Source organism: Oculina patagonica, chromosome 4 (genome assembly GCF_052425735.1).
Source record: "Oculina patagonica isolate OP01 chromosome 4, crgOcupat, whole genome shotgun sequence".
NCBI classification, from domain to species: domain Eukaryota; kingdom Metazoa; phylum Cnidaria; class Anthozoa; order Scleractinia; family Oculinidae; genus Oculina; species Oculina patagonica.
Window position 1 is genome coordinate 7,396,064 of NC_135761.1, and position 27,725 is coordinate 7,423,788.

Consider the following 27,725-nt stretch of genomic DNA (forward strand, 5'->3'; position numbering starts at 1 on the left):
ACATGGCAGCTGCATGCTAATAAATTTCAACAAACCTGTTTTTGCAATACCTTTTAAATTCTACCACCTTGTTACAATTTTACATTTTAGTACTTCTAACCTTTCAATACGCTGTTGAACGCTGAAGCTGAAGTTTTATGTAAACTATTAAAATAGTTTACATAAACGGACGTACAACCCGGTTAATACAGCCATAAGGAACGAGTCAGGACTTCCAAAAGTATATCATTCATGTTTAATAATTTTGACTTCTGTGGTTATTGCTGGCTTGCAAGTTCTACCAATTGAATGCCTATGCATGAGCTAGTAAAATAAACAATTTCATTGACTAGATTGTAATATAGGATCTCTTTTCTTATTTATATACATGCTTATTTGAAGACTTGCTCTATGTCGATCGTTCATAAACCAGGCTGAGGGAGCGAGGGATTTGCGAGTTAGACGCGCGAGGTAATTAAGACCAAGCGCCACGCATGCCATTTTGGCACGCACCTCCGCACAAAAACCAAACCACTCGGAGCACAGTAGTTATGAGAATTTAAGGAATAATGAAGTGGTCTACTACAAGCGTGGCACTAAAGACATGGAAATTATTTCGAAGGATTGATAAAAAGTTAACTACACATATCGTAAAATTGCCTAGGCTAGCTCAAGTCTCAGACGCAAAGTTCCTTACGAAAGCACCCATTGTAGGGCTTGTTTTGCATTCTACGATGTCATTGAATGCTAAGGGCGACTGTAGGACTTGTGTGGGTTCATATCGTTATGTTTACAGAGTTTTCCGAAGCGACATTCTTGAGTGCACGAAAAAAGTCCAGTCTCAGCATCCCGTCCAAATTAAAACCCAAACATTTTTGAAACGTAAATTTCCATCCGAAAATCCCCCCCCCCCCCACCAACCCGTATATAAAATAAGCTTATTTTCGATATTTTACGCTAGTCATTTACTAATACTTTACGCGATAATTTCTTCTACCTTATCTAAAGTAAAACGACATGAAATACAGTGTTCCAATACTATATACAGGCTTACATGGTTGTTAATCATCTAAAGAACAAAAGATAATTACGGTATTACTTCCTGTTATTATAGAGGCTTAACGATCCCATAAAAATCTCATTTCATAGCACTATACTTCCGTTTTGCTTTTTCCCCAGATCAGATCAAGGACATACCCTATTTTAAAAGTATACATCTTAAAAAAAGTTATTTTATGTTTTATATTTAAAAGTCTTCGCATGTTTTTTGCTTCCTGTGGCCAGCTCAACATCCAGATCACAATATTCCACTTTGATAGATAGATAGATAGTAGTAGTGTGGGTCGGCTTAAATTTCAAAAGTATATAGCAAGGACAGTAAAGTATAGTAACAGGCCCCAGTTGTTACTCCAGTCTAGGATTAAAAGTTGACAAAAGTTCAAAATCTTTTGTTTATGCACTGTACACTATTTTTACTGCTAAAGGGACTATGTCAAGAATTTTACCAGATTTTTGAACCGCCAAAATTTATATTTGTGTCGTAGGAAACCTAAAAATAATTGTCCATTTTTATTAAAAATAGCTATATTAAAGCACTGGAACTGTTTATGAGCATCTTTGGCTGCGGATGGCTCGGATGGAAACGGATTGCAATTTGAAAAAGTTAGGCAAACGTTTTTAAGTTGTTTCCGCGCGTCTTCGAAAAATCGATATTTATATTAATTTCTATCTGCAAGTTAAGGTTAAATATGTTCAAAGATAACCTACCACTAATTTCAGAACAGTTTAGACCACAAATCTGCGAAATCTCCGGTTAAGAAAAGGAAACAAGAACAGGGCCCGGTTGTTCAAAGCACGGTTAAGCTAATCCAAGATAAACGTGAAATTTGGTTTCAATTTTATAACATTTCGTTAAGGTTTTCTGCTTATATTTTCTGTTACCCAATTTTGACGTGTACCAATCTAGAACTTCACAAAACATTAGCTATGGAAAACCCTTTAAAACAAGAGAAATTAAAAGCTCAATCATCTTTTAATCCTGGGTTAGCGTTAATCGCCTTTCGAACAACCCGGCCCAGTAGGTTCGATTTCCGTCGCGCGCGCTCTTTTCCCAAATAGCGGCTGAAAATCGAGCCTACAAGAACAGACTATAAAGGAGAAATCGTTAATGATAACGTGATGAGCTTAACTCGGGTTGACGGCTATCCTGGGTTAGCTTTAGTAGCTTTGAACAACCGGGCTAAGGGCTTGCTTCTTATAACAAAGTTGTCCCTTTTTTACAGAAATACTTTTCCAGGATTCATAATCCAGTTAGGGTCCAACAAGGTTTTGACATCTTTCATGACTTGTACCCCAGTTGGGCCGATTTCTTCAGGTAGCAGGGCTTGCTTGCCACACCCAATACCATGCTCTCCGGTACAGGTACCGCCCATGGCTAAAGCACGTCTGGGATAAAAGAAAATATTGAAAGGCCAGTTTGCACACTGTACGTCATTATAGAATCAGCGGACACTTTGCGGGGAGGCGGGGGGAGGGGGGGGGGAGAAGTCCACTAAGGGAGGTCCCCAGTTTTATGAGTCAAATGAGTATTAGTAATGAGTCATGAGTCAAAGTGATTTTTACACAGAGCAGGTTTTTATCTGTTGAACCACAGTTTGCCTGTACACAAATTAGCTTAGAAGCATTCCACTTTGGTTGCGGTTAGTTCTACTCCAATTTCCTTGCGGCTTCTTACACTCCGGGTTGCTTGGGGTCAGGTATACTCTGGTTTGCTTGCGGTTAGCTTTTATTATTTAGTATGGGCAGATCTGTTTTGATTTATAGACCCTTAAATCATGATTCAGTGACTTATTTGACTCAAATCTCCCACTAAGGAGAGGTGTCCGCTTATGGAAGGCTGGACGGCTAAAAATGTAGTGTTTGTATGTGACTGGGACAATGACTAAGCGTCTGTCCGCTTACAAGAGGTGTCCGCCTACAGGAAGTGACCATGCATGGTAGTTCGACTTGTATTAGGTCCTGTATTGCTGTCCCTTACAAATAACGTCCCTATAAATGGACCTGTAGCTCCAGCGCAAAACAAGGCCATTACATGGAGTAAAAAAAAAATAATAATAAAAATCTTTTCGACATTATTAGGTTTGCGTTCAAAAGGTGATTTTATTGATTTAAAAAGTGGACCTTTCCAGTGTTAATCCTTCGTTAGAGCAGCTCAGTTATTAAAGTTGTTGCATTAAGGAAGGATAAATGCCCGAAAATTCCGCTGGTTAAATTGCCAAAAGTGAAGAACAACTCCCATGCGGTATAACTATGTTAAGTCTCTTGTTTGCCAACACGACAGTTTGTCTAGAAATAGCACAGTTTGTATAGAAATTGCAGTGGAACTCGGTAAGCGGACACTTTGCGACCGAGAAAAATGTCCTCAAACGGGAGGTGTGGAGTAATGAAAAGTGTCCGTTAGCAGTGGTTTTAAACAGGGGAGAGAGTGTTTTATCACATTTTCAAACTTAGAGAATAGAGTTGAAAATACGACGCACAGCGCAGTATTTTGCCAATGTGATGAAACACTCTCTTGCGTGGCTGGGACAATGACTAAGCGTCTGTCCGCTTACAAGAGATGTCCGCCTACAGGAAGTGACATATCTTGATATATCTTCTCAATCGAAACCAAAATTAAGGAGTAAAGGAGAAATAAAATCGTAAAAATTAATTAATACTAATTAAGATCAGATTTCCAAACCTCCGTCACGGTTATTAATGATTTGAGAACTGTAAAGGGAACTGACATACCTGCATAGTCTGTCTACAAATTCTTTTGCTTTTCTTAATTCCTCTTCACATTCCAAATCAAGAGGAAGAACGCAGTGAAAATTTCCATCTCCTACATGCCCGGAAATTGGGGCTAAACCAAAAAGACAAGGAAGGCAATTAACCGATCAGTATTCTTACCTTCCCAATCGGAGGGTGAATTCCTTTGCATTGCGGAGTTCCTCCTTATCATCCGGTTTTATAGGAATAAAACAATGGAAGTTCCCATCACCCACGTGCCCAACAATAGGGGCTGGAAATAAGGAATGAGTGCAATATTAACTATTAGCTAGAAATAGTTAAATTCAACAGCGTATGCAAGAACTGAGATGGACTCCAGAGGGACAAAGGGAAAGAGGTGACCAAGAACAACATGGAGGAGGGCATTACGGGAAGAGATGACAAATGTTGGCATTGGGTGGGAGAGCGCCGTAAGATCAGCCCAGGAGAAAGCAGCTTGGCGGGGCCTTGTAGAGGCTCTCTGTGCCACTGAAGAGTGAGTGAGTGAGTGAGAGTGAGAAATAACTCACAAAGAGTAATACCTAGGAAAGGCAAGAGTAGAGTTCATTTTTGGAATGGTGATAGGGAGGAAGAAGTGTAGGGGGTTTGGAGTTCTGCCAACATTTTGTTTGTATATTGCTGCACCGTCAGTTCTGGTAAGCTAGGTGGCATTTTTTAGTAGTCTGCATTCTGTATCATTCAAAGCGGGTAATCGCTTAGATCCATCAAATGAAGTGAAAGGTGAATGCCTACTGGTGCCCTAACCGTCTACTGCCAATACCTAGCTGCCAATAGTTCATGTACTCACCAACTAAGTTGGATGCTATAATGTCCTCCTTGGTTTCAACAATTATTTCAGAGAGTCTTGAGATTGGTACACAGACATCTGTTGACACTCCCTAAGAAAATTACAAAGAAAAAAAAAAGGATTTAGGACAAGGTGACAGTGTAAAACTGTGCACCGATAAACAGCAAAAGTAAATGGAAGTAATAAGTCTCGCACTAGCCAATCAGTACCTGGCCGCACTAAAAGGAACCAAGTCATGGATGGCGCATTTTGAGATATTCGTCAATCGCAATCGGTCTTAATCTATGTCATTCCGGTCCATTCTTGTTCTTTTTTGGTAATCAATGGTTTATTGTTACCTTTTGGTGTGTTTTTGTTATGTTATGCGCAGGGAACAGGATGGCGAATGGATTGCGCAGGGATGGCGCAGTGGTGACGGCGCTTGTCTCCCACCAATGTAGCCCAGGTTCGATTCCCAGACCCGGCGTCATATGTGGGTTGAGTTTGTTTTTGGTTCTTGTCCTTGCTCTGAGGGTTTTTCTCCCGGGGTTCTCGGGTTTTCCTTCCTCAGTAAAAACCAACACTTCCAAATTCCAATGCCATTGTGAATACATGGCCCCACAAGTTTATAGCTTTAATCCCAACCATGTCTAAATGAAGGTAATTTACTTTTAATTACTTTATTTTCTTTACCCCAGTAGTAAATTCTCTTTGCTTTGAAGGTACATGTCAGACATGTAGCTTTTGAACATTGTGAAAAATGACTTCACACATTTATTACGCTCCTTTATTGCCAGTTCGTGTAGAAAAAGGCATCTAACTAGGACAAATTCTACTCCTTCTTTATTTGATGCCAGTCCCTTGCAGGCTGCCAGTATCATTTCCAGGTTAAACAAACAAATTGTCTGACTCATGATTCTCCTCATGATTGCGTACAAAACAAGTACGTAAGTGGTTTGATCCCAGTCATCAAAATTACGATACTTAAAAAACTATTCCACTGTGCCCCCCACCCCCATCACCCCCCCCCCCCCCCCAAAAAAAAATAAAAAAAAAGTAAAGTACAAAATACAGTCCCACCTCTATTAAGCGGCCACCCTCGGGACTTCGAAAAGTGATGTAAGGGATTACAATACCGGACAGGACGATGTGTTTTACATGAAGTGTAATTAGATAGACCACGTGCCAGAGTCAGCGAGCGAACGTTGTGAATTCGTTCATGTTGTAGCGTCTAGGCGAGTTTTACGGCTTAATTACAGTTCAGTGAACTTCTTCCTTGTGTGGTTGTGTTCTTGCTCGAGTTTATTACAGTGGCCGTTTAATAGAGGTTGGCCGCTTAATAGAGGTACAATGTACATTGGTTAGGAATGGCAGTAAACATGGTTTTATTGACTCTATATAGCAACATGCTTTTAAAAAGTGAACATATATGAAGATAAATCCAAAATTCATTGTAACAAAACATCAAGTGCATTTCCAGCCCATAGCTCTGACACAGAGGGCACGTAGTTGAAATGTACAGTATTTCTTCGGGTTGATAATATACAGCAAAATTTGCAAAACATCGTTGACAAGTTTCTTAAGCCTTTTTTGCATCAACAGCTAGTATGTGAAAAAATTAAGCTCAAGATATTTCATGGACGATATATATCATCTATAACCATTTCACTTGGAAAGATAATTTGCTGGCCGCTTAATGGAGGTAAAAAACCACACTTGCGACAGCAAAAAGGTGGCCGCGGCCGCTTAATAGAGGTGGCCGTTGAATAGGGGTATCAAATACAGCAGTTTAGTGACAAATAAATCAGGACTTTGGAAAGTGGCCGCTTAATGGAGGGTGGCCGCTTAATAGAGGTCGGACTGTAATGGTATTACACAATACAATAATGTGCATGTATTACCCTGCATCCAGGTCTAAGAGCCATGTCAGCATACCACGCATTATGTCTAGCTTTCCATAACTTGTTTCTTTCTTCCAGTTCAGTGGCCCACTGGAATTCTGAGCCACCATTGCTTTCAATGATGTCCCCTAAAAAACAGAGAAAGCAAACATTATCGGCAATTTTGCACATATGTAGAGAATTACAGTGTTGGAAATAAGCTCTCTCGCCTGCTTCCATTCAAGTGCTCTTAAATTACGTTTGCACAATGGATTTTTTGTATACTTAATCTTGTGGGAGATGAAGTGGCCTAATGGTTAGTGCGCAGGATTCTAGATTAAGCGGACTGGGTTTGAGCCTAGGGGAGGGGGGGGGGTAACTGTGTTGAATGTATTCTTGGGAAAGTGCCTGACTCTCCACCCAGGTGTATAAATGCTGGCTGTGGGTAACCCTGCAATGGACTAGCTTCCCACTGCAGGGGGGGGGATACTCTTAACTAGCTGCTTCATGCTATGAAAACTGGGAAAAGCTCATGTAGGCCTGTCATGGACACTAGGCTCAAAGCAGTCTTTATATCTTACTTATAGTAATAGCAATATCCGTAATAAGAAAGTAATGATTAGTTTTATTTAATTATAAGCAAGAAGTATGTTACTGTTACCTGCAACAGAAGCTTGTTCTTTGACTCCATTTTCTGATCCTTGGAACTCCAAGAACAGGGTAGGGGTTACAGGGTAATTCAACCCTGAAAACTTGTTACAAGCATCAATCTGCACATCATCCAGAAACTCTTCAGGACAACAACAGAATTTTGTATTAGCACCCTTAACCAAAGAATTTTTAATGTAGCGCTGTACTTGTTTTAATAACATGACCCAAGAAGGTTGAAGTTTTCATTCCTTTTTTGGATCTTTTGTTGGTTTGTTCATTGGTTCATTTGTTCGTTATTTCGTTTGTTCATCTGGTCGTTCAATCATTCGTTCCTTCATTCATTCCTTCACTCGTGCTTTTCTTTTATTCGTTCTTTTGTTCGTTTGTTCATTCGTTCCTTCGTTCGTTCGTTCGTTCGTTCGTTCGTTCGTTCGTTCGTTCATTCGTTCGTTCGTTCGTTCGTTCTTTTCTTCATTTGTTTGTTCTTTCCTTCATCCGTTCGTGGTCCGTTCGTTTGTTTGTTTGTTCGTTCATTTAATTAATTATATTTTTTTTAACCTACCAATACGAGCCATAGGAATACCACTCTGTAGAATTTCTACAACAGCATCAACAGCTGACTTCACGTCAGGAAATGAGGAAACTCCAGATGCTGTCTGTAGTTTAATACGATTAATAAATAAATATTAATTAAATCGCTTTCTGAATAATAATAATAAATAATAATAATAATAAATGAGAAAACTGTTTCCTTTATAACAATACCATTATATTGTTTTCTATTACACTTTGAGTTCACTAAACTAGAAACAAAAACAATCCAACACAAGGCTTCGTAAAAGATACAGGTCAAAAATAAAAGTAAAATTAAATTGCATGTTATATCTTTAATCATACCGATTCTGGTATCCCATACAACCTCAGGGTCACTTTTGTAATAATTCCCAAGGTGCCTTCAGACCCAACAAACAGGTTTGTCAGGTTATAACCTGCTGATGTCTTTCTGCAAAAACGAATAGGTTAAATGTTAAAATATGATTTCTGTTAATTCTATTAATTTGCAATGCATCTAAAAGATGTCACACTCTAATCAGTCAGGAATTGCCAACAGAGTGCAAATAAGGTTGTGGCAGCCCTTTGTATGTATAACAGTAAATGATTTCATGTTATAATGACAGTACCTTGTCCGACGTCCTTCCCCAGCAGTATTGATCACCCGTCCATCTGCTAGAACAACTTCTAGATTCATAACATTCTCTCTCATTGTTCCATACCTGTCAAACAAACAAACCAACAGCGCCAATTTGAAAGATTTAAATTAATGATGCTTATTTAACGACGATCATGATGTAATCAGTGAGTTGTGAACTTTATGATACAAGGTGACGGTTGGAATTCACAGACGAAAGTAGGCGGGGCTGTTAAGAAAGTGGGCGGGGTAGCAACCAAAAAACCTTGGACCTATTCCACAGTTCGGTGATTTTCATAGTACATGTAGTTCTGTAATGATTGCCAAAAATATTGTATACCTGACTGCATTTGTCCCAGATGCACTTGTAGATGCCATACCACCCAAACTGGCATCTGCTCCTGGATCTAAAACATAAATTTTATAATTAATTAACAAGTGATTGTTGATCTGAAATCACAAGCAAATATTGGGGGCATAATCAGACCTGCGACAAATCATTGGCCATCCATACTCCGAGTTACTTGGAAACTGGAGTAAAGAACTCAGTATTGAATTAAATTGTCCGGCTTGGAAGTCAGACATGAACACAAAATCGCTCAGACAAAATCGTAGGTTTTTCTTTTAGTAAAGTAAAAACTGGCAAGTAAGAACCTAAAATTTAAGAACCTGCTTGGCTAAAATTTCCAAATTAGACCCCCTTTTTATAAAAACCTATTTAGCCTCAAATTTGGAAACAGGTTCTCATTTTTTTAAAATTTATTAAAAATGTTAGCTTTTATAGGAAAATATGTTATACAAGGCACTTTGGGGTCAAAGGCTGGTAAAAGGTCCCGGTGAGAGCTACTGTTGCCACTAGGTAGCTCTCGTAAGTGCCGAGAAATGCCTACCGTCTCAAAAAGGCTCTGCCAGCAAGTCATATGTCACACCTCCACGTTTGGTGACCCTGGTAATACGATGTAGCTGAGTGACAATGGCGAAAGGCGAGCTTCCAGCGCCTTTAAATATCTGGTACCCGTGGCTAAGGGAAGGACACCCCGACAGAAAATCCCTGGTCCTCCAGGTTGGGGGTTGGGCATGGGGCCAATCACCCCATCCCGTAAAACCAAGCTGATTACGGAAACCGGAAATTTATGTACCCATAACTACCAAGGAGCGAGTTCAGCGGCCTGCTGTCTTACGGGAGACGACTCCATCATCCTGATGGACAGCAGTATGAGGAATGCAGGTGAAAGCCGAAAGGAAACTTGCATGCGGATAAGGGCGTTGACTCACCCTAAGAAGACAGTGAGAGTGGGATGTTGGAACGTGCGTACTATGTACAGCACCGGAAAGACTGCTCAGGTTTGCAGAGAGATGGCAAAGTACAAGGTGGAGATCCTAGGGATCAGTGAGTGTCGATGGACAGGGTCTGGGCAGGTTAGGACACAAACAGGAGAGAATATAATATTCGCCGGCAGAAACGACAACCAACACCAAAGCGGTGTGGCCATTATGATGAGCAAGGAGGCATCTAGGGCCTTGGAGAGCTGGAACCCTGTGAGCGATAGAATAATAACAGCCAGGTTCAACTCCAAGCACATAAAAACAACTATTATTCAAGTCTATGCACCGACCAATGACGCTGACACCGATGAAAAAGACGGGTTCTATGATCTACTGCAACAGGTGTATGACAGAACACCTCGACATGACATCATAATTACTATGGGCGACTGGAATGCAAAGTTAGGACACCAGTTGGAGGGCGAAAACGGAGTGGTTGGTAAGCACGGTTTAGGAAGCGACAGATCTGATAATGGTGAGAGGTTCGTAGAGTTTTGTGCGGCCAACAACATGGCCATCACAACGACCATGTTCCCCCACAAAGACATCCATAAGTACACTTGGACCTCTCCAGATGGAAGAACAAGGAATCAAATCGACCATATAGCTGTTAATGGAATATTTAAGAGATCGGTACAGGACGTCAGGGCTTTCAGAGGAGCCGATGTAGGAAGTGATCACAACTTGGTTGTTGGAAATATTCGATTAAAGCTAAGTGGGGTGGTTAGAAAGCAAGGCGAACTGACTGCACGGAAATATGAGCTGAGCAAGTTAAAGGTGCCTGAGATTAAACAAAGGTTTGTCTTAGAGCTTAAGAACAGATTTAGCTGCTTGGCAGGAACTGAGTCAGATGAAACAGGAGAAGATCACACCCAGAATGCTGAAAGCGTCGAGGAGAAATGGTCGAACATCAAGAAGGCCTACAGCGAAACAGCAAAATCAGTTCTTGGTCATAGACAAAGGAAGAGGAAGAGCAAAACTTGGATAAGTGCAACAAGTTGGAGAAAAATTGACGAAAGAAAGAAATTGAAGAAGAAGATGGAGGAGACAAGATCAGAAAGGATAAGAGATAGAAGGAGAATAGAATACAATGACAAGAACAAGGAAGTAAAGAGAAGTTTGAGAGCGGACAAGAGGGAATGGGCAAATGCGCTTGCAAGGGAAGCCGAGGAGGCTGCAAGGTATGGCAACCTCAAAGAGGTGTATGAGGTAACGAAGACGTTATGCAACGACCGTCCACGAAGAATGAACATGGTGAAAGACCAGGATGGAAAGCTATTAACAACAGAAGAGGAGATCAGACATAGGTGGCAAGAACATTTCGACAGTGTCCTGAACCGGCCTGATCCAGTGGCCCCCGCAGTTGTTGATGATAGACAGCCAAACGAAATAGATGTCAGCGACGAATGTATCACCCGACAGGAAATAAAGCAGGCTCTGAAGAATATGAAGAATGGCAAAGCAGCTGGAATGGATTCAATCACAGCAGAGCTATTGAAGGTTGACATAGAGAAGTGCTAGAAGACCTATTTCGCACGGTGTGGGAGACAGAGGAAATCCCGGAGGACTGGAATTGTGGTCTGATCGTTAAGCTTCCCAAAAAGGGGAATCTTACTGACTGTGGTAACTGGCGTGGAATAACGTTGTTATCTGTACCAGCGAAAGTTATTGGAAGAGTAATTATTACTAGACTGCACGATGCAGTGGATGGGATGTTAAGGGAAGAACAGGCAGGTTTCAGAAGGGGACGAAGCACGACTGAACACATCTTTGTGCTTCGAAATGTCATCGAACAATCGCTGGAATGGAATGCAAGTCTGTATACCTGTTTTGTAGATTATGAGAAAGCATTTGATAGTGTCCACCGCGAAACACTGTGGAGGATAATGCAGTCTTATGGAATACCATCAAAGTTCATTAGAATGGTCAAACTGTTTTACAGCAACACCAAGTGTGCAGTGATCGATGGAGCAGGCAAATCGGATTGGTTTAACGTGAAAGCAGGTGTAAAACAAGGTTGTGTAATGTCAGGGTTTCTCTTCCTGTTGGTAATAGACTGGATTATGTGTAGGACTACAGAGCAAGGTAATACGGGGATTCGATGGAAGATGATGAGACAGCTTGAAGACTTAGACTATGCCGATGACATTGCGCTCATTTCCAGCACATGGGTGCAAGCACAAACGAAGTTAGAAAGACTGGGGAGCAACAGTGAAGGTACGGGTTTGAAGATAAACATCGATAAAACGAAGGTGCTCAGACTCAATGCAAGAAGACAAGATCCTATGAAGATAAACGGCACTGATGTAGAGGATACAGACAGCTTTGTCTATCTAGGGGCCACTGTTAACAACTTGGGTGGTGCCGAACAGGACATTCGGAGTAGGTTAGGTAAAGCTAGAAGTGTTTTTCATTGACTTTCAAAGGTGTGGAGAACAGGTGAATTCCGCCGAGAAACTAAGATGAGGATCTTCAAGTCAAACATCATTTCTGTCCTGTTATATGGATGTGAGACTTGGAGAATGACAAAAGCGGACGAAAAAAGGCTTGACACCTTTCTTCACAAATGCCTAAGGAGAATCTTGAAAGTCCATTGGCCCATGCGCGTGTCTAATGATGAAATTCGGAGAAGAGCAGGAATCGAAAAGATCAGTTCACAAGTACGACGAAGGCGATGGAAGTGGATAGGTCATGTTCTGCGTATGGCACCAAACCGAAACCCACACGTGGCATTATCCTGGGCACCAAGCGGGAAAAGAAGCAGAGGACGGCCAAGGGAAACATGGCGGAGAACGGTGGAGAAGGAACGCGCTGAGCTGGGACTAACATCGTGGGCTGCAGCAGCAGCTGTGGCCAAGAATAGGGACAGATGGCGAACATTGATGTCCGGCCCTATCCCCCACCAGGGGGCAAGGAACTAAGAGAGATTGAATTAAATTGTCCGGCTTGGAAGTCAGACATGAACACAAAATCGCTCAGACAAAATCGTAGGTTTTTCTTTTAGTAAAGTAAAAACTGGCAAGTAAGAACCTAAAATTTAAGAACCTGCTTGGCTAAAATTTCCAAATTAGACCCCCTTTTTATAAAAACCTATTTAGCCTCAAATTTGGAAACAGGTTCTCATTTTTTTAAAATTTATTAAAAATGTTAGCTTTTATAGGAAAATATGTTATACAAGGCACTACTGTACATGTTTATAATTTTTTATACCATAACCGAGAGAATTCTCGCACGCTGATTGGTCAAAAATTATGGTCGATGAGAGTATAGACCATGAAAGTGACGTCAGATCACGCCACGCACACGCAGGGGTTAAAAGATGTGTAAGTTTGGTCTCCATGAATGAAAGCGAATTTCATTGTGTTTTGTTTGAATCAAGTGCATATTTGTTTTCGGAATTCAGGATTGGACTTCTACTCAGGTGATCTGTCGAAAGAAAATTAACCAGGCTTTTGAATTTTTGGTCTAACTGAGAAGAACGGTTCTAGCGAACTGGCAGCGGACTGCGATGTTCAGTGAACGAGCGCTAACAAGATCTTCAGAAAGAAAAATAATCTTGCTCGCTTCAAGCAATAGGCACACACTCAACGAGAGAGGAAAAGTTAATTAAAATTGTTATTCTTTGAATTCTTGTTCATCTTCTTTTGTATCACTGTCGTTTTACGCGTCGGGCCGGAATCTTTACGTCCCACCAGAAAAGTTTCTTCACGGTCACTCATCGCTTTTGATAAAAACTTGTTCGAGTTGTTATGGTATAAAACAAATCGACCACATTTTTCCATGGTCTACACTCTTATAGACCATAGAAATGACGCCATAAAATGTCCAAAACTTTGCAGTGAAACCACTCGCCTATAGGTACAAGGTTGAGATGGATGAGCTATTTTTTTAAGATGACTGCCATCCATAATAAACACCAACTCATTAAAAGGTATTGTTGTTATGGTAATGTTCATACCGACAGGGAACCACAGTCCTGTGTCTCTCACGTAGTTATTCAGCTGGTTTCTAGTAACACCTGCTTGTACTGTCACATCAAAATCCTCTGCATTAACCTCAAGTATCTCATTCATTTTTGTCATGTCCACACTAACACCACCCTAGACAAAACATAAAGAGCCTACAATTAACTTTAATTTTCCCACATTATTACAAGCTGATTTGTTTCTAAAGGAAAACAAAATAATTAAGACCTTAAAAAAAACGTTGCAAGTGCTTCTTATATAAGATGAAAGAACATGGCCATCTTAGGGTATTTAAAAACCTTGCTGTTTCGCTATTATCATGTTATTAATTTGGTATAAGAGGGCAAATTTGATGTTCATTGTTGTTTCATTGTGAATCAGAGAGATTTCCATGAAATAAATGGCTCCCTTAGGTCCATTGTGGCTTGATTTCACCCTTAATACAAACTGGCATTTTCCTTAGTTTGCTTTATTTAACTCATTATCATATATATCCATACATCCTTACAAAGAAAAATACCAAATAAATTATTATTGTACCCAGGGTAAAATTATAGGGGGGAGAGGGAGAGAATGTGCTCCCTTGAGCCCGTTTTGCCATCTGGCTTGGCAATTTTCAGAAGGGAAATTCCCCACCCTGATCTTCCCTTGTCTTAAGGTGGCTCGACCCAGTTTTTTTCTAGCGATACCTATCAACTTAGAAACCCTCATACTTAAAGGGATTAATGTCAATGACAAATTTACTATATGACATGCATTACACATAGACTGAACTGCAATATGATATAAATTTTTTGGCGATCAGAATGAACATCACGTGGCAATGACGTCACACAGGGTTTTACTCTGAATCGAATTCTAGGCGGTAACCGCATTTTCTCTCGAGATCCTTCACGCTACGTATACCTTGGGTGTTTGCCTTCATCTCAGTGGAGTTTCATCGAAATCTACAAGAGGAATTTTGAAATATCTTGGAATTTCTTTTTAGATGGTATAATTTATGCGTAAAATAAAGTCAAGACTTCATATAAAGAAATTTGCTTCTTTTTTATGTTTAATGAGAGGATTTAGCCCCCATTCCTTTTAGAAATGTCCCATATAGTACATCCAAACCTTTGGAAGAAAGTAGACTTGCGCGATTTCGAAAAAAATGAAAATATCTTAATCGGAGAAGAGCTCAATGTTTAGCTCTATTTACCATTTTTACGGCTACTTTTGCAAAAAAGCGATTATTTCAAAAACCCGTCGATGAAATTTTTCCAAAATTTTTCAGGATGAAAATTAATCAGTACACCACACAATCCCTAAATTTCATGCTCATTGAAAATTTCTAAGGTTGTCTAAACTAAACGCAAAATTGAGTAAACATTGAAGCGATGTCGAAGTTTGAGATAATTTTGTGCTCTGGGATTACCTTTTGTTTCGAGTTAAGCACAACATCGAATTCCTGTGCAACACGCGTGAAATGACTTCGCTTGGCTACCTTCCGAAAGCTTTCCGAAATCTTTCCGAAATATGGAACAATGGAAAAGAAAAAGTCACGCATTAGCTTTTCTTGTTGGGTCGACGTCTTGGCTGAGATAAAAGTTAACCGGCTTTGAGTTTGGTGTTGTGTGACTGCTTTCTTCAGTTGGAAATGTATTCATTCATCCATTATTGTTTACTTGAACTCGATGAGAATATTACCATATTCCGAACTATTTCGGAAAGCTTTCGGAGGGTAGCCAAGCGTAGTCATTACACGCGTGGTGCACAGGAATTCGATGTTGTGTTTAAATCGAAACAATAGGAAATCCCAGAGCACAAAAATATTCAAAACTTCGACATTGCTTCAATGTTTACTCAATTTTGCTTTTAGTTTAGACAACCTTAGATATTTTCAATGAGCATGAAATTTAGGGATTGTGTGGTGTACTGATTATTTGTCACCCTGAAAAAATTTGGAAAAATTTCATCGACGGGTTTTTGAAATAATCGCTTTTTTGCAAAAGTAGCCGTAAAAATGGTAAATAGAGCTACATGTAAACATTGAGCTCTACTCCGATTAAGATATTTTCATATATTTTAAAATCGCGCAAGTCTACTTTCTTCTAAAGGTTTGGATGTACTATATGGGACATTTCTTAAAGGAATGGGGCTAAATCCTCTCATTAAACATAAAAAAGAAGCAAATTTCTTTATATGAAGTCTTGACTTTATTTTACGCATAAATTATACCATCTAAACAGAAATTTCAAGATATTTCAAAATTCCTCTTGTAGATTTCGATGAAACTCCACTGAGATGAAGGCAAACACCCAAGGAATACGTAGAGTGGAGGATCTCGAGAGAAAATGCGGTAATACCACCTAAAAATCGATTCAGAGCAAAACCCTGTGTGACGTCATTGTCACGTGATATTCATTCTGATCGCCAAAAAATTTATATCATATTGAAGTTCAGTCTATGTGTAATGCATGTGATGTAGTAGTTTTGTCATTGACATCAATCCCTTTAAGTATGAGGGTTTCAAAGTTGTTAGGTATCGCTAGAAAAAAACTGGGTCGAGCCACCTTAAACACAAGAAAAAAAATTGTGTCTAAAATTACATCAAATATGAAAATATACATTAAGTACATGTACCTTTTTGGCTACCACGCCTCCTTCCAGACCTGTTCCAGATCCAAATGGGATCAGTGGGATACAGTGATCATTGCAGAGTTTTGCCACCTGGCAGACTTGCTCTCTGTCATTGGGCCACACAACAAGATCAGCTGCATGACATTTGTGATGCGATTCATCTTTTCCATGCTGTTCTCTCACAGCCATTGCAGATGACACATTTGTTTCTCCAACTATGCTTTCAAAAGCTTTTTTTATGTCTTCATTGAGTGGCGAATAGGCAACCTACAGGGTTTAAACAGTAAAATCAATACATGTGATCACAATGTATTAACAGGTAAATTAAAATTTCAGGGACTTAGGTGATACATTACAAGTCGTATTTTGGGCTGGTGTGGGGGGGGGGGGGGGACAGTGTGAGGGCAAGTACACACAAAAAGCCATCTTTTGTTCAAAAATTATGTAGTTTTTGTATGCACTTGTGAACATCGTATGCTAGATCCCACTCCGCAAACCTTGAGTAAAAATGAGAGAATACTCATATTTAAACTGACAGAGGTTATTTAGCAAAATGTTACATGTCATGTGATGTGGATCTGTGTCATGATGTTCCTCAAAATTCTCAGAACTGACATAGGGTGTCTGGAAAACCCAAATAGCGAATAGGAAATAGTCGCGAATAGCGAATAGTACGAATAGTGCGAATAGTCATGAATAGTGTTGAAAAGTCGCGAATAGTCACGAATATTCACAAATAGTCACGAATAGTGACAAATACGCCGCCATAAATTCCCCCTCAGATTTCCCAGTCCCTCAATAGGAGAGGGGGGGGGGGTGCAGATATTAACTGGAATGGCCCAATGTTATTGCATCTGATGCACCTTAACCTGCGATCAGGCTTTCTTTTTTCGCGGCGGAGGGAAGGCGAAAAAAGGAAAGCCTGATACAATTACTTGTCAAGTCGTCTGTCGCCCCCTAATTAGAATATCTGTCAACGTCGTCGAGAATGTCGGCAATGCCATCAGATAAGTGTGATTAGCGCCTTCAAATTATATATTTACTCTCACAACCATGTGTTTGAATTACCCTTTTTGAACGAGCTGTTTGGATGGTTTTTAAAATTTGTTTTCTGCAAAGGCTGATTTTGTGTAAGGCTCAGGTCAGACATTTCAAGGTCGTAGTTTTCGTCACTGGCACGATCGTCGGTCTGGCGTCTTTGGTGGTGTGATGTACGTAATACTTTCGACACCATTGGTGGTAGATCACGCTCTTGCCGAATCCCGTCGGAAGCACCGCCAAAACATCTTTTTTTTCACAAACTATTCGTCGAATACACTCCCTTTGTTCGTCTTTAAATGTTTTGTGAACAAACCCCTTGAGAGATTTTCTAAAAGCTAGAAGAACTCGCTTCATTCCGCTCAACACCCGCCATGATAACAATCATCTACGCGCGATATTTTTGGACCGGAAATTAGCCAATCAGGATAGAGTTCAAATGTTACCTTTTGTTTCCTGACCAATCAGAAAAAAGTCCAGATTCTGGACTTTTTACAGACGACTCGACAAGTAATTGTGTCAGGCGTTCATTTTTCCGTTGACCCCTCCGCCGCGAGAAAAATAACGCCTGATCGCAGGTTAGATGCACCTTGAATCAGCTATGCTGAGAATAACTTCATAAACAATTTGTAATGCCCCTTCCCATCTACCGCATGATAAAATTATAGTAGAAACCATAACCAAATGTTTTCCTAAATGTTTCTGCAACGACCCATCGCTTAACTGTACTCCAATTTTGGAATGACGTCTCTTTGTGCAGGCGACTTGGAGATCGAATTTCATAAATTCCTAGTTTCGTCTTGTCCCGAAAATCACCCAAGATCTTGCAGATCCTTAGCAAAATCACGAACGTGCTACTATGATAATAATTAAAGATTTAATTCAAATCAGAACTTATGCTGTAGAAAACACCACTATAAGCTTCTATTTACCGAGCTTCGAGGTCCGCATATGAAAGAGTTCAAGTTACCTGGGATTGTGCAGAGCTCCATCGAACATTACAACACGCAGGAACAAGGAATCTTCGATCAAGAAACCGACAAATCGGACGAACAGTACTTCGAACAATAGAAGCCATGTTGAATGCGACTTTGGAGCGAAGAGAAACAAAACGTTTAGAGTGAAAAACAGTCAACTTCTGCCATATTGCCCTGACAGAACTGAAAGACTGGTGCGTAGCCCACCTCGGCCAAAACAGAACGACTGGTCACGCAACGCACAAACGTAACGCTCTTTGTGATTTGCGAGCGCTTTTCTGACACGGTAGCCAACGAAAAACAGCAGCCTTTAACGCTAAAAAACGAATGTTGGAATATGTAAACAAAACAGTACAAGTGTGAAAAAAGTAGCCTTTTCTTATTAAACAAAATTTTAATTTTATGATTGACAGGGTACGTGACTGGTTCCTTGAGGAAAAACTGTAAATAAAAAGTAGGTAAGAAAGAAACTTCATTTACCGTATTTACTCAAGGAAGCGCCTATTCAATTTTTCCGCATCAAGGCGGCGCTATTCGTGGGCGGCCCTGTACTATAAAATTTGGATGTCAAAGAGTCTAATCTTTTACAGTAGTCTTTTTATCGTCAGTATTCGATCCCTTGCTGAAGAGAAAAGTGGCGAGCTGTCCTGGAAAAGTTGGATACCTTCACAACATTTACAGACTCCGTATTGTAAAAATATTGGATAGAAACTTGGGCGAGCGGTAAAACAATCACTCTGTACTGCAAAGCATCGTTTTTGATGGGAAAAAATGTCCAAATTTGTTTTAGAGTGCTTTGTAGTGATGTTTTAATTCCTCGAATAAACGCCGCACGGGACTGCGGCCCTTATTCGGGGGCAGCGCTTATTCGAGTAAATACGGTAAGCAAGGTAGCACATTCAACAACGAGGCTAGTATCCGTAGGGGCCCTGGGACAATAAAAGTATGTACAATAGTACAAATGTTAAAATTAGAGAACTGTAAAACTCTTAAAGATTCAAAGCTAAAGAAAACTCAACTATAAATTCAAATTTATAAGGATGTAAACCGACAACTCAGAAAGGATTTTGGAAGTAAATTTCTTTCTAACAGAACCTGAAACCTACCCGTAAATGTATACTAATTAAATATACAGTTATTGCCTGTTACCTAGCTTCTTAGTGCCTCGGGCACAAGGCCTCCACAGATGCCTCCATTTCCTGTTGGCGCGCAGCTCTGCCCACCCCATGTACGCCATCCGCACTGCCTCTCCTCTCGACTGTTCTCGCCAGGTGGTCTGGCCCCCTCCTCTCCTGGTGTCGAAGGGGGGGCGCAGGATGCCCTCATCTCCATCTCTCTCACCTCCACTAGCAACCTCGTCGCCGGAGCCCAGTGCGTGACCAGTGAGTCCCGAGGATGTGTGAACACTCTATCTGTTCCTGTTCTCTCCTCTCACATCCATACAGTTATTAGCATAATATTATTACAGACTCTGAAGAGCCGACTAATTTCAAACAATCCAAGTAAATACAAGTTTTATTTGTTTTCAACAGAGCTATGTCAAGACGAGTCTGTCAAGTTACTTACGAACGGCCGGCATTACGAGAAAATGGCTATTTTTTTCACGTTTGCCATTCAGTGGCACCCACCCACTCCTTTGTACGTTGAAGATTTAATTTTCCTTAGTCCTGATAACAGTCTTGTTTATTGTTGGTAAAATTAATGATTACCTCTTTTGTGCTTTTTGTGGAGAAAATTGGCATACTATATCGTTACATAGATCCTTCCATGGTGACAGCTCAAAGCAGAAGAATAGAAAGTGTCAAAGCCTTGTAGCCTGGCATACACCCATACTAACTAGGGGACACAACAACAAAAAATACCTTATAATAATGCTAGTAAATAAATAAATATATGTATATAAAATCTATGATGAAGCTTTTGTGTAAATTATAAAATCTATTGTTAAGATACAGCTTCAGACGAGCAGACAGACGAAAGGCAGAGGACAGAGAGAGCACGGTGGAAACAAAAATGGTGACAAACACGCGAATGACGCAATCAGGATGTGAACAGGTGCAGTCCACAAGAGAGCGAGGAGGGGCCGGCCGAGACCGTGCCGGACGAGCAGGAGGCCCAGACGCCAACGGGCCGCGCGACGTGAATAGCTATGTAACTATGTGTGAAAACTATGATTAAAGTACATGAAACAGAGCATAAAAAATAACTTATTTAGGTAACAATTAAAGATATTAAAATGCGGCGATAATAATTTAATCTTGATAATCTCATCACGCCTCATGTCGGTCGGTACTACGACAATATTTATCTGGTAAACCGGGTAAGATTAAAGAAGATAAATGCCTTAACTCCTTTCGTCGTTGGACAATAAATAATGCAGGAACGGTATTTTTTGTGGCGATTTTGATTTCGATTTGCATTGCGTTTCCGTTCAATTAACCAGTAACCAACAAGTGTAGAACAACCCCTAGTGAATATACCGGCTCAGAATCCGAATGACTTGAGTGAATAATCCAGTAAACCGGAAAGCTACTCCATTGTTGTAAGTGCTATTGCATTCAGATTACAATGAGTATTTTATTTCTTATTTTTTTCCCACTTTTATTACCCGGTTCTAGCGTGGTTCGGTAAGCATAGTTTTAAATATTCTGAACGTAAATTAGCAACGTGGTAATGCATTGAGGTTTATAATTGTATAAAAACTTTGAATGAAGTTACTCGTTACGTCTTAAGAACAACACAACAACACAACAACAAAAACCTTTATTTAACACACGATAGGGTATAAAGCACAATGCTTGTGGGGTTTATATTGACCAAAATTTTTGAGAACACGAAGAGATCGATGTCCATAGTAAGAACTAATTAAGTACTGAGAACTTTTCTGTTCTTCAACAAAAGAAGAAATACTTTTTTATAATTTTGACTTGAATACTGAACGAATTTGCACAGTTACATTTTAAGCGTAATATTTGCTGCTATATTTAAAGTTTCTTATGCTTGTGCTCATGTTTATGCTTATGTCTATAGATGCTTATGTTTATACGCTAGTGAAAACCAGCCTTAACGCGTATGAACAAGGTTTTAGAATTGGTACATTTACTGTACTCTAAAACATGCAATTCGGCAAATTTAGGTATGGTTTCAATATACCTGTACTTTGTTTGCATGCAAATATAGTTCGAACCTCAAGTGACAAAAAAAGACAAAAATCGTTAAGTTCGGGCATAGCGAGAACTCCAAATTCGACGTTCTTATTTTAAACTTGTAATAGAGTGTTTCTGTCGAGGAACTATCGGCTGATAGATGCCCTGCGGCATGCAATTTGATGTTCTTAAAACAAATATTAGCCCGAGAAGCGAAGCTTCGATGGCTGATACGTTATTTTTTAGAACATTAAATTTCCAATGGGTAACTATCAGGCAGCTATCGCCCCGAGACAAAAACAATTTATCGTTTTTGAATTTCACCACTAAATGTTCTTCACGCTTATTCAAAAACGAGCATCTAGAATTATTTTTTTACTCTTTAGGATAAAAGACCTAATTAACTGAAAGCCGAAATGTAACAAACAAAACAAAACCAAACGAGAAACTTACTAAATGCAGTGGTTTTAGCGGGGTTTTTCTGTGATCAATTTAAACCAATCAGAATCGGAGAAAATTTAGTGGTGAAATATAAAAAGAAATATTAGTGTATTCCGTTTTTTTTTAAGTTTTTCAGATTGTAAAACGTTGATTGTTTTCAGATCTTAAAGTTCATCTAACGAAGTTTGCTGCGGTTTCGACACAAACGATGGCATTTAACTTGAGGATTTTAACATGTTGGGTGATTTTCACCGTTTCACAAGGAGAAGCACAAAAGCTTCATTCTGGTCATGGCTCCGACTTTGTACGATTTCTCAATTTTGTCAAACATCCCTTCCACTACTTAAACACCGTAAAAGCTTCAAGTCTAGTATTTGCCAGTGAATTCGCCGATTGCGCCTTTCGATGTATGCAAACGCCGACCTGTGTATCTGTGAATATGGCGGCTGTTCAGTCTCTCAGTGGAGACAGTGGATTACTGTGGTGCGAGATTTTGGCTTCTGACAAATACAGAGATCCCAAAAGCTTTCGAGAAAACGCAACTTCACATCACTTCTCCATAACAGTAAGTTCAATCCATCTCATTTGTTTCAAACATTTTAATTTGTTGATAGCAAAAACTAAAGTGTATAAAATAAGATTTTGAAGCTAAATTTGTGATACGAAACGTTTTTAATAAAGGAGTAGTAGCAGGGAGTTTTTTAAAAAACGTCCGGATAACTGTCAAATTGAAAAGAAAAATTCTTTCGTATGTTCGCCGTTTAGTTGGAAACGTTGCCGTTTATGATTAATGTGCCACAAAATACTGCTCCACAAAGCTCTACTGAACACGCTTTATTTTAATTCTTTCTTCGTAAGTAGAAGTGTCTTTGTGTTGTTTTATATCGGTCAAGTCTTAATGTAAGTCCCTTCTCGTGTCAAAGTCGAGCGGCATATCTAGTTTTAATAAAAGTCGAATTCTCCGAGCCGTTACAGATTTTTCGTTCTTTTTTTACGGGGAGGGACCCAAGGGACAAAATAACCATAGACAAAAATGCAGGGCTAAAAATTGGAGCTAGCATAGGATCTATGCAATTGCACCAAGGCACCAAATTTTGATGACGTCACCATATAAACAAAAATGTCTACGGCCCGAACTGGTCTTTGTGACGAATCCGTCCCCCCGTCGCAGGGAAGCTTTCCCAGTTGACCGAGGCCTATATACTAAAACTGTAGGAGGGGGAGGAGGAAGGGAGGTTAGAACGAAATTTGATGGGAGGTAACTTGTGATTCTTTCAACTTGAGGCTCTGGTGAGAATTAATGAGAATGTTTATTTCAGAAATAAATTTCACCTATTCGGTAAAGGACTTGGGTCCATATGAATAAATAAACAAATAATAAAATAATTAATAATAAATGGGAATTAATAATTAATTAATAAAAATTGCAGTGGCACTTCCACAGAGTGCCTCTTCGTGCACTGTTCCCGATCGAATTGGAATTTAGCAGTCTTGATTTTTGCAGAGGGAGGAAAACCGGAGAAACCGGAGAAAACCCTCGGAGCGAGGACGAGAACCAACAACAAACTCAACACACATATGTCCCCGGGGGGGGGGGGTACTCAAAAATGTTTTATACGGGGAGGCTCCGCCCCAAGTTCTAACCCCTTACCCTTTATATACGGTATATCATTTTTGACAGATGTTGTATCCCTTTCGTATACCGTTAACTGAAAAAAGGTACCCCTTTCATATACCTAAGAGACATGGCGTGGAATTAAAAAAGAACGTTTTCTTGTCATTTTTATGTGGCGCTTAATAAATTAAAATAATACAGCCATAAATGGCGCCTGTTCGAAATATTTTAATTAAAGGCCCTTTTAAATAGCCAAATGACAGATTTCCATACCCTTTCATATACTTAAACTCGCGAAATCCCTTACCTTTTATATACCTGAAGCCTGAAAAAGGTACCCCTTTCTAGCGGAGCCTCCCCGTATAGGCCATTATAGGGAGTACCCCCCCCCCCCCGGGCATATGTCGCCAGGTCCGGGAATCGAATCCGGGCCACATTGGTGGGAGGCGAGTGCTCTCACCACTACGCCATCCCCGCACAAATCACCAAAGACTGAAAACGTCCAGATTACGCTAGAAATGAAAAGAGTACATCAGTCACTCGTGTCTCCAATTATTTCTTAAATTAAGATTACGCTCTTTTTTTCTTCGCAGACTCCTTGTGCGGATGAGCCATGCAATAATGGAGCAACATGCAAAGCCAACTACAACGACGGTAGCTATAAATGTCAGTGTCTGCCCGGGTATGCAGGGAAACACTGCAAAGGTATTTATGGATCTTTAGATTTTTATTTTTGCATATAAATTTGTTGGACACGGATTTAAAAGCGGTTCAGCCAGCCGGCCAGGCATTTCTGTCAATCATTCCACTTGCTGTGATTTTGAGTAACACAATAACTTTTCGATAACAGTCTCTCTTCCAATTTTATCATTTCTTACTCGCGGGTTTTTACTGTACGTTTTTCTTATGTGCAGGAATTCTCTTTTACATTGCAGTATTTAATATTTTGATAACATGTTATGTTGGAATAAATTGTATCAGTAGTCATCATTTAATTCTATGTTTTCTTCAACTACCTGTTTACGTAGACTGTGATACGGCTAATGGATGGCAGAAATTCGATATCGCCTGCTACAAGCTTTTCAAGTCAAGGAAGTCGTGGGAGGAAGCGAAACAACATTGCGAGGAGCTACACTCTACTTTGGTGACGATTAATTCACGTGGTGAAAATGAGTTCACGACACCTCTCATGACGTCAGCTGGTGTGGACAGCGCGTGGATTGGAGCCAGTGACACTGACTCGGAGGGGATCTGGGTCTGGGCGGATGGAAGTGACTTGGGTGTATACAAGAACTGGGGAGGAAGGAATCCAAATGGTTTGCGTGGGGAAAACTGTGCGCTGATCGCGAGAAACAACGGTCAATGGAATGACGTCTCTTGCGCCTTAACACGTCCTTACATTTGTAAAACCGGACATTAAAGGAGCTACGTACGTCATGGACAACACATTTTGAAAAAAAAATTGGCAAAGTTTTTCAAAATTTGTCGTTCGAAATTTGTCTTAATCTTTATCAGTTGAAACCATTCCTGGTTGTTTTCGCCTTTTTATTACTCCTTTGTTGAAAACTATTATTTTGAGGCTTCCTTCAATTTGAAAGGAATCAGAAAAATGACTTAAATTTACCGTGACATTGCTCCTTTAAATAATTAGCATTGCTGTTGTTATCGTTCAAGAACCAAAACTTGCAACGGAAATATAGTGCAAAGCGATACTCTATTTCGCTATTTTAAAAAATCAACATCAAGCGGATGCAAATTTAAAGTTTTACACGAACACCGTAGAGGAGTGTATCGAATTTATGAGTTCGAGTTAGACATATCGAGTTCGAGTTATGGGGTAACATTTTCCAAGTTGGTCACGCATAGTGTCGCCCTTATCACCAAATGAAAGCTAACCGTAAGCAAATAGGAGTGGAACTAACCGCAAGCAAATAAGAGTGAAACTAACCGCAAGCAAATAGGAGTGGAACTAACCGCAAGCAAACCAGAGTGGAGCTAACCGCAAGCAACTCGAACTCGATATTTTAACTCGAACTCGAAATTCTAACTCGAACTCGAACTCAACTCGAAATTCTAACTCAAACTCGAACTCATGAAATGGTCAGACCCACCGTAATGTTCCCAAAGTAGTGGACCCCCGAAACTGTAACGTCGAGTTTTGGACCTTTTGTGACACAAGACGTTCGCAACCTAGGCATTGCACAGGAAAAAGTTTCGGTCCAGGGAGAAGCAAAAGAGATTACCTCAGTGTGCCTGATGACTTCGTGAAGAACGAACGGACGGAGAAACTGTGTTCCCTCAAGGATATGCAGTTACCCTTTAGTGTCTTAAGCCCTGTCCAAATGATAACGCAAGTGGACGCAAGCTATCGCAAGTTGAACATGCATACAGACTTGCGTTGGCTGGCCTCCTGGCCAAACGGACTCGATAGTTTGCTCGCTAGCGTACCCAAGTTGACAAAAAAGACATTTCAATACTATACTGCGCGCGCTGCACTTCAGTACTTGAAGTAAACAGCAAGACTTGTGTTGACTTGAGTAGAAAAACTTTACGGTTTATGTCCGATCGATGTTACACTTATAATCACACAAAATTACAGACCCAATTTTGTTAGTGTAAATCAATTTATAGTGAACGCAAAAAGCACACGAAATCTAAAATTCTTGGAATAATCACAATCAAAATTTGTTTTAAAAAACTTAGCAATGTCTCCGTGGCAACAGCTCGCAAAAACCAGCGGAATCCTCAATCCTGAAACATAACGTTTAAAACTACTTCAAAAACATTTGTCAAAAGTAAAAACTGTAATATGTTAAATTGATTTTTCAATGCATGACTCTTTTTTAAAAAGCTGCCAATCTACAATCGTTGACAAAACCTTAGCACAATTGCTGTTTTTCTCACTTGAAACATGAAAAATTTAAGCAATTCCCCCTCTCTCCCTATAAAATGTTGCGTAACATGGGAAAAAAATAATGCCTTCAATCGCTGCTTACTTTTGCTCACAAACTGAAACGCACTACACAGGGAGTTTTGGGTGTGCCAACGAGTTTTGTCAATGATTGTAGCTACATCACGGAAGTAGGTAAAAGTTTCCCAATATTGGTTTCAAAAACTGTGCTGTAAATGAAGAGAATTTAGGCAGATGACATAATATTAGCTTTTGGCACCTTCACGAGTAAAAATAAGTGACATGATAACTTTCTTTGACATGGTGGCGGTAAAGATCGTTTCCTAAGTAATTAATTATAAATTAAAAGCGGAAAAATTGTCTTTCAAATTTGCGTTTGACATTTTTTCAGTAAACCTCAAACATACATTTCGAAAATACTTGAAATTTACTGATAGAGAAAGGCAAACAGACTTGGTCGTAACTGAGATCTTTAAAAATACAAATTTCAATATGCCAAATGCGACAAATCCTTGTGAGTGTTCAAAAGGAAACAAATTGGCTTTTTTGACATTATAACGCGCGATAGCAGTAATCTAAAACATAAATAATGTCGTTCAAGGAGATTGCGTCTTTGATGATATGTTTGGCAGTACTTTAGAATTACTTTACAAACTCAATTTTTGCTTTTTGTTGTACTTATGTAAGCACAGAGAAACAAATATTTCCCTACCCTACCTCGATCTCTCTTGCTCATTCTTTGTTCCGCTTATGACTGGTTTCTTATTTGTCTATTCTTTAATTTCCGACGTTTATAGTGAAGTGTGGGAACCCTTCATAAAAGGGACGAAGGTTTTACACCGGAAACGTCAGAAAAACGGAAATAATACTGCCTTTTCAAATATGCTGCTTGTAAAACACGACGAAATGCAGCTAAAAATGTCGACTAGTTTCAAGAAGATATTTAAAAACCGCGCAAACATCATCTGTGTTTGTATTATCTCTTTCTTTGCAATAATACCCCTGGAGAACTGAGAGCCGCTATCCCGTAGCAACAGGTCGAAGACTAGAAATTTAAGGGGCTTCAAGTCTTTTTTTCGGATGAAAACAATTATCTCTTTAATCTGTTTCTAAAAGAGCCGAGTTTAATACGCGTAATCTCTCTAACTATCTTGACAAGATCTGAAAAAAATTCTTTTTTGATCAATTATTCGCCTCACCGCTTCGAGGTTCAATTAGTTCTTTCATATTTATTTAATAAGCTGTATTTGACAAACTGAACCCTCAACATGGATATCAAAATTGCACAGCGTTTATAGCTGGCATTTTAAAGCCCACAAAACCCTTCAGAAGTTGTTTAAGTTGCCGAATACAGCCGTCCTCATTCGCGTCCCGCAACGAAGAGCGAAGCGGGA

The 27,725-nt window shown here is 39.8% G+C and overlaps 1 protein-coding gene across 2 annotated transcripts; it reads right to left on the minus strand.

Moving 5' to 3' along the window:
* Nucleotides 1–1,331: 1,331 nt before the first annotated feature.
* Nucleotides 1,332–18,467, minus strand: LOC144649300 (putative D-lactate dehydrogenase, mitochondrial). 2 transcript variants are annotated; one of them, XM_078508774.1, is made up of 12 exons: nt 18,212–18,467; nt 16,207–16,470; nt 13,578–13,719; nt 8,634–8,700; nt 8,286–8,378; nt 8,002–8,107; nt 7,667–7,760; nt 7,115–7,243; nt 6,475–6,602; nt 4,595–4,685; nt 3,769–3,880; nt 1,332–2,424 (listed from the first exon to the last, which is right to left on the minus strand). In XM_078508774.1, the coding sequence occupies exons 1-12, from the start codon at nt 18,317–18,319 to the stop codon at nt 2,256–2,258; spliced, it is 1,503 nt and encodes a 500-aa protein (XP_078364900.1). In that variant the 5' UTR covers nt 18,320–18,467; the 3' UTR covers nt 1,332–2,255. The 2 variants fall into 2 exon arrangements, with proteins under 2 accessions (XP_078364900.1, XP_078364899.1); XM_078508773.1 differs by lacking the exon at nt 3,769–3,880 and adding an exon at nt 3,928–4,039 and having other exon boundaries at nt 18,212–18,466.
* Between the last annotated feature and the right edge of the window lie 9,258 nt (nt 18,468–27,725).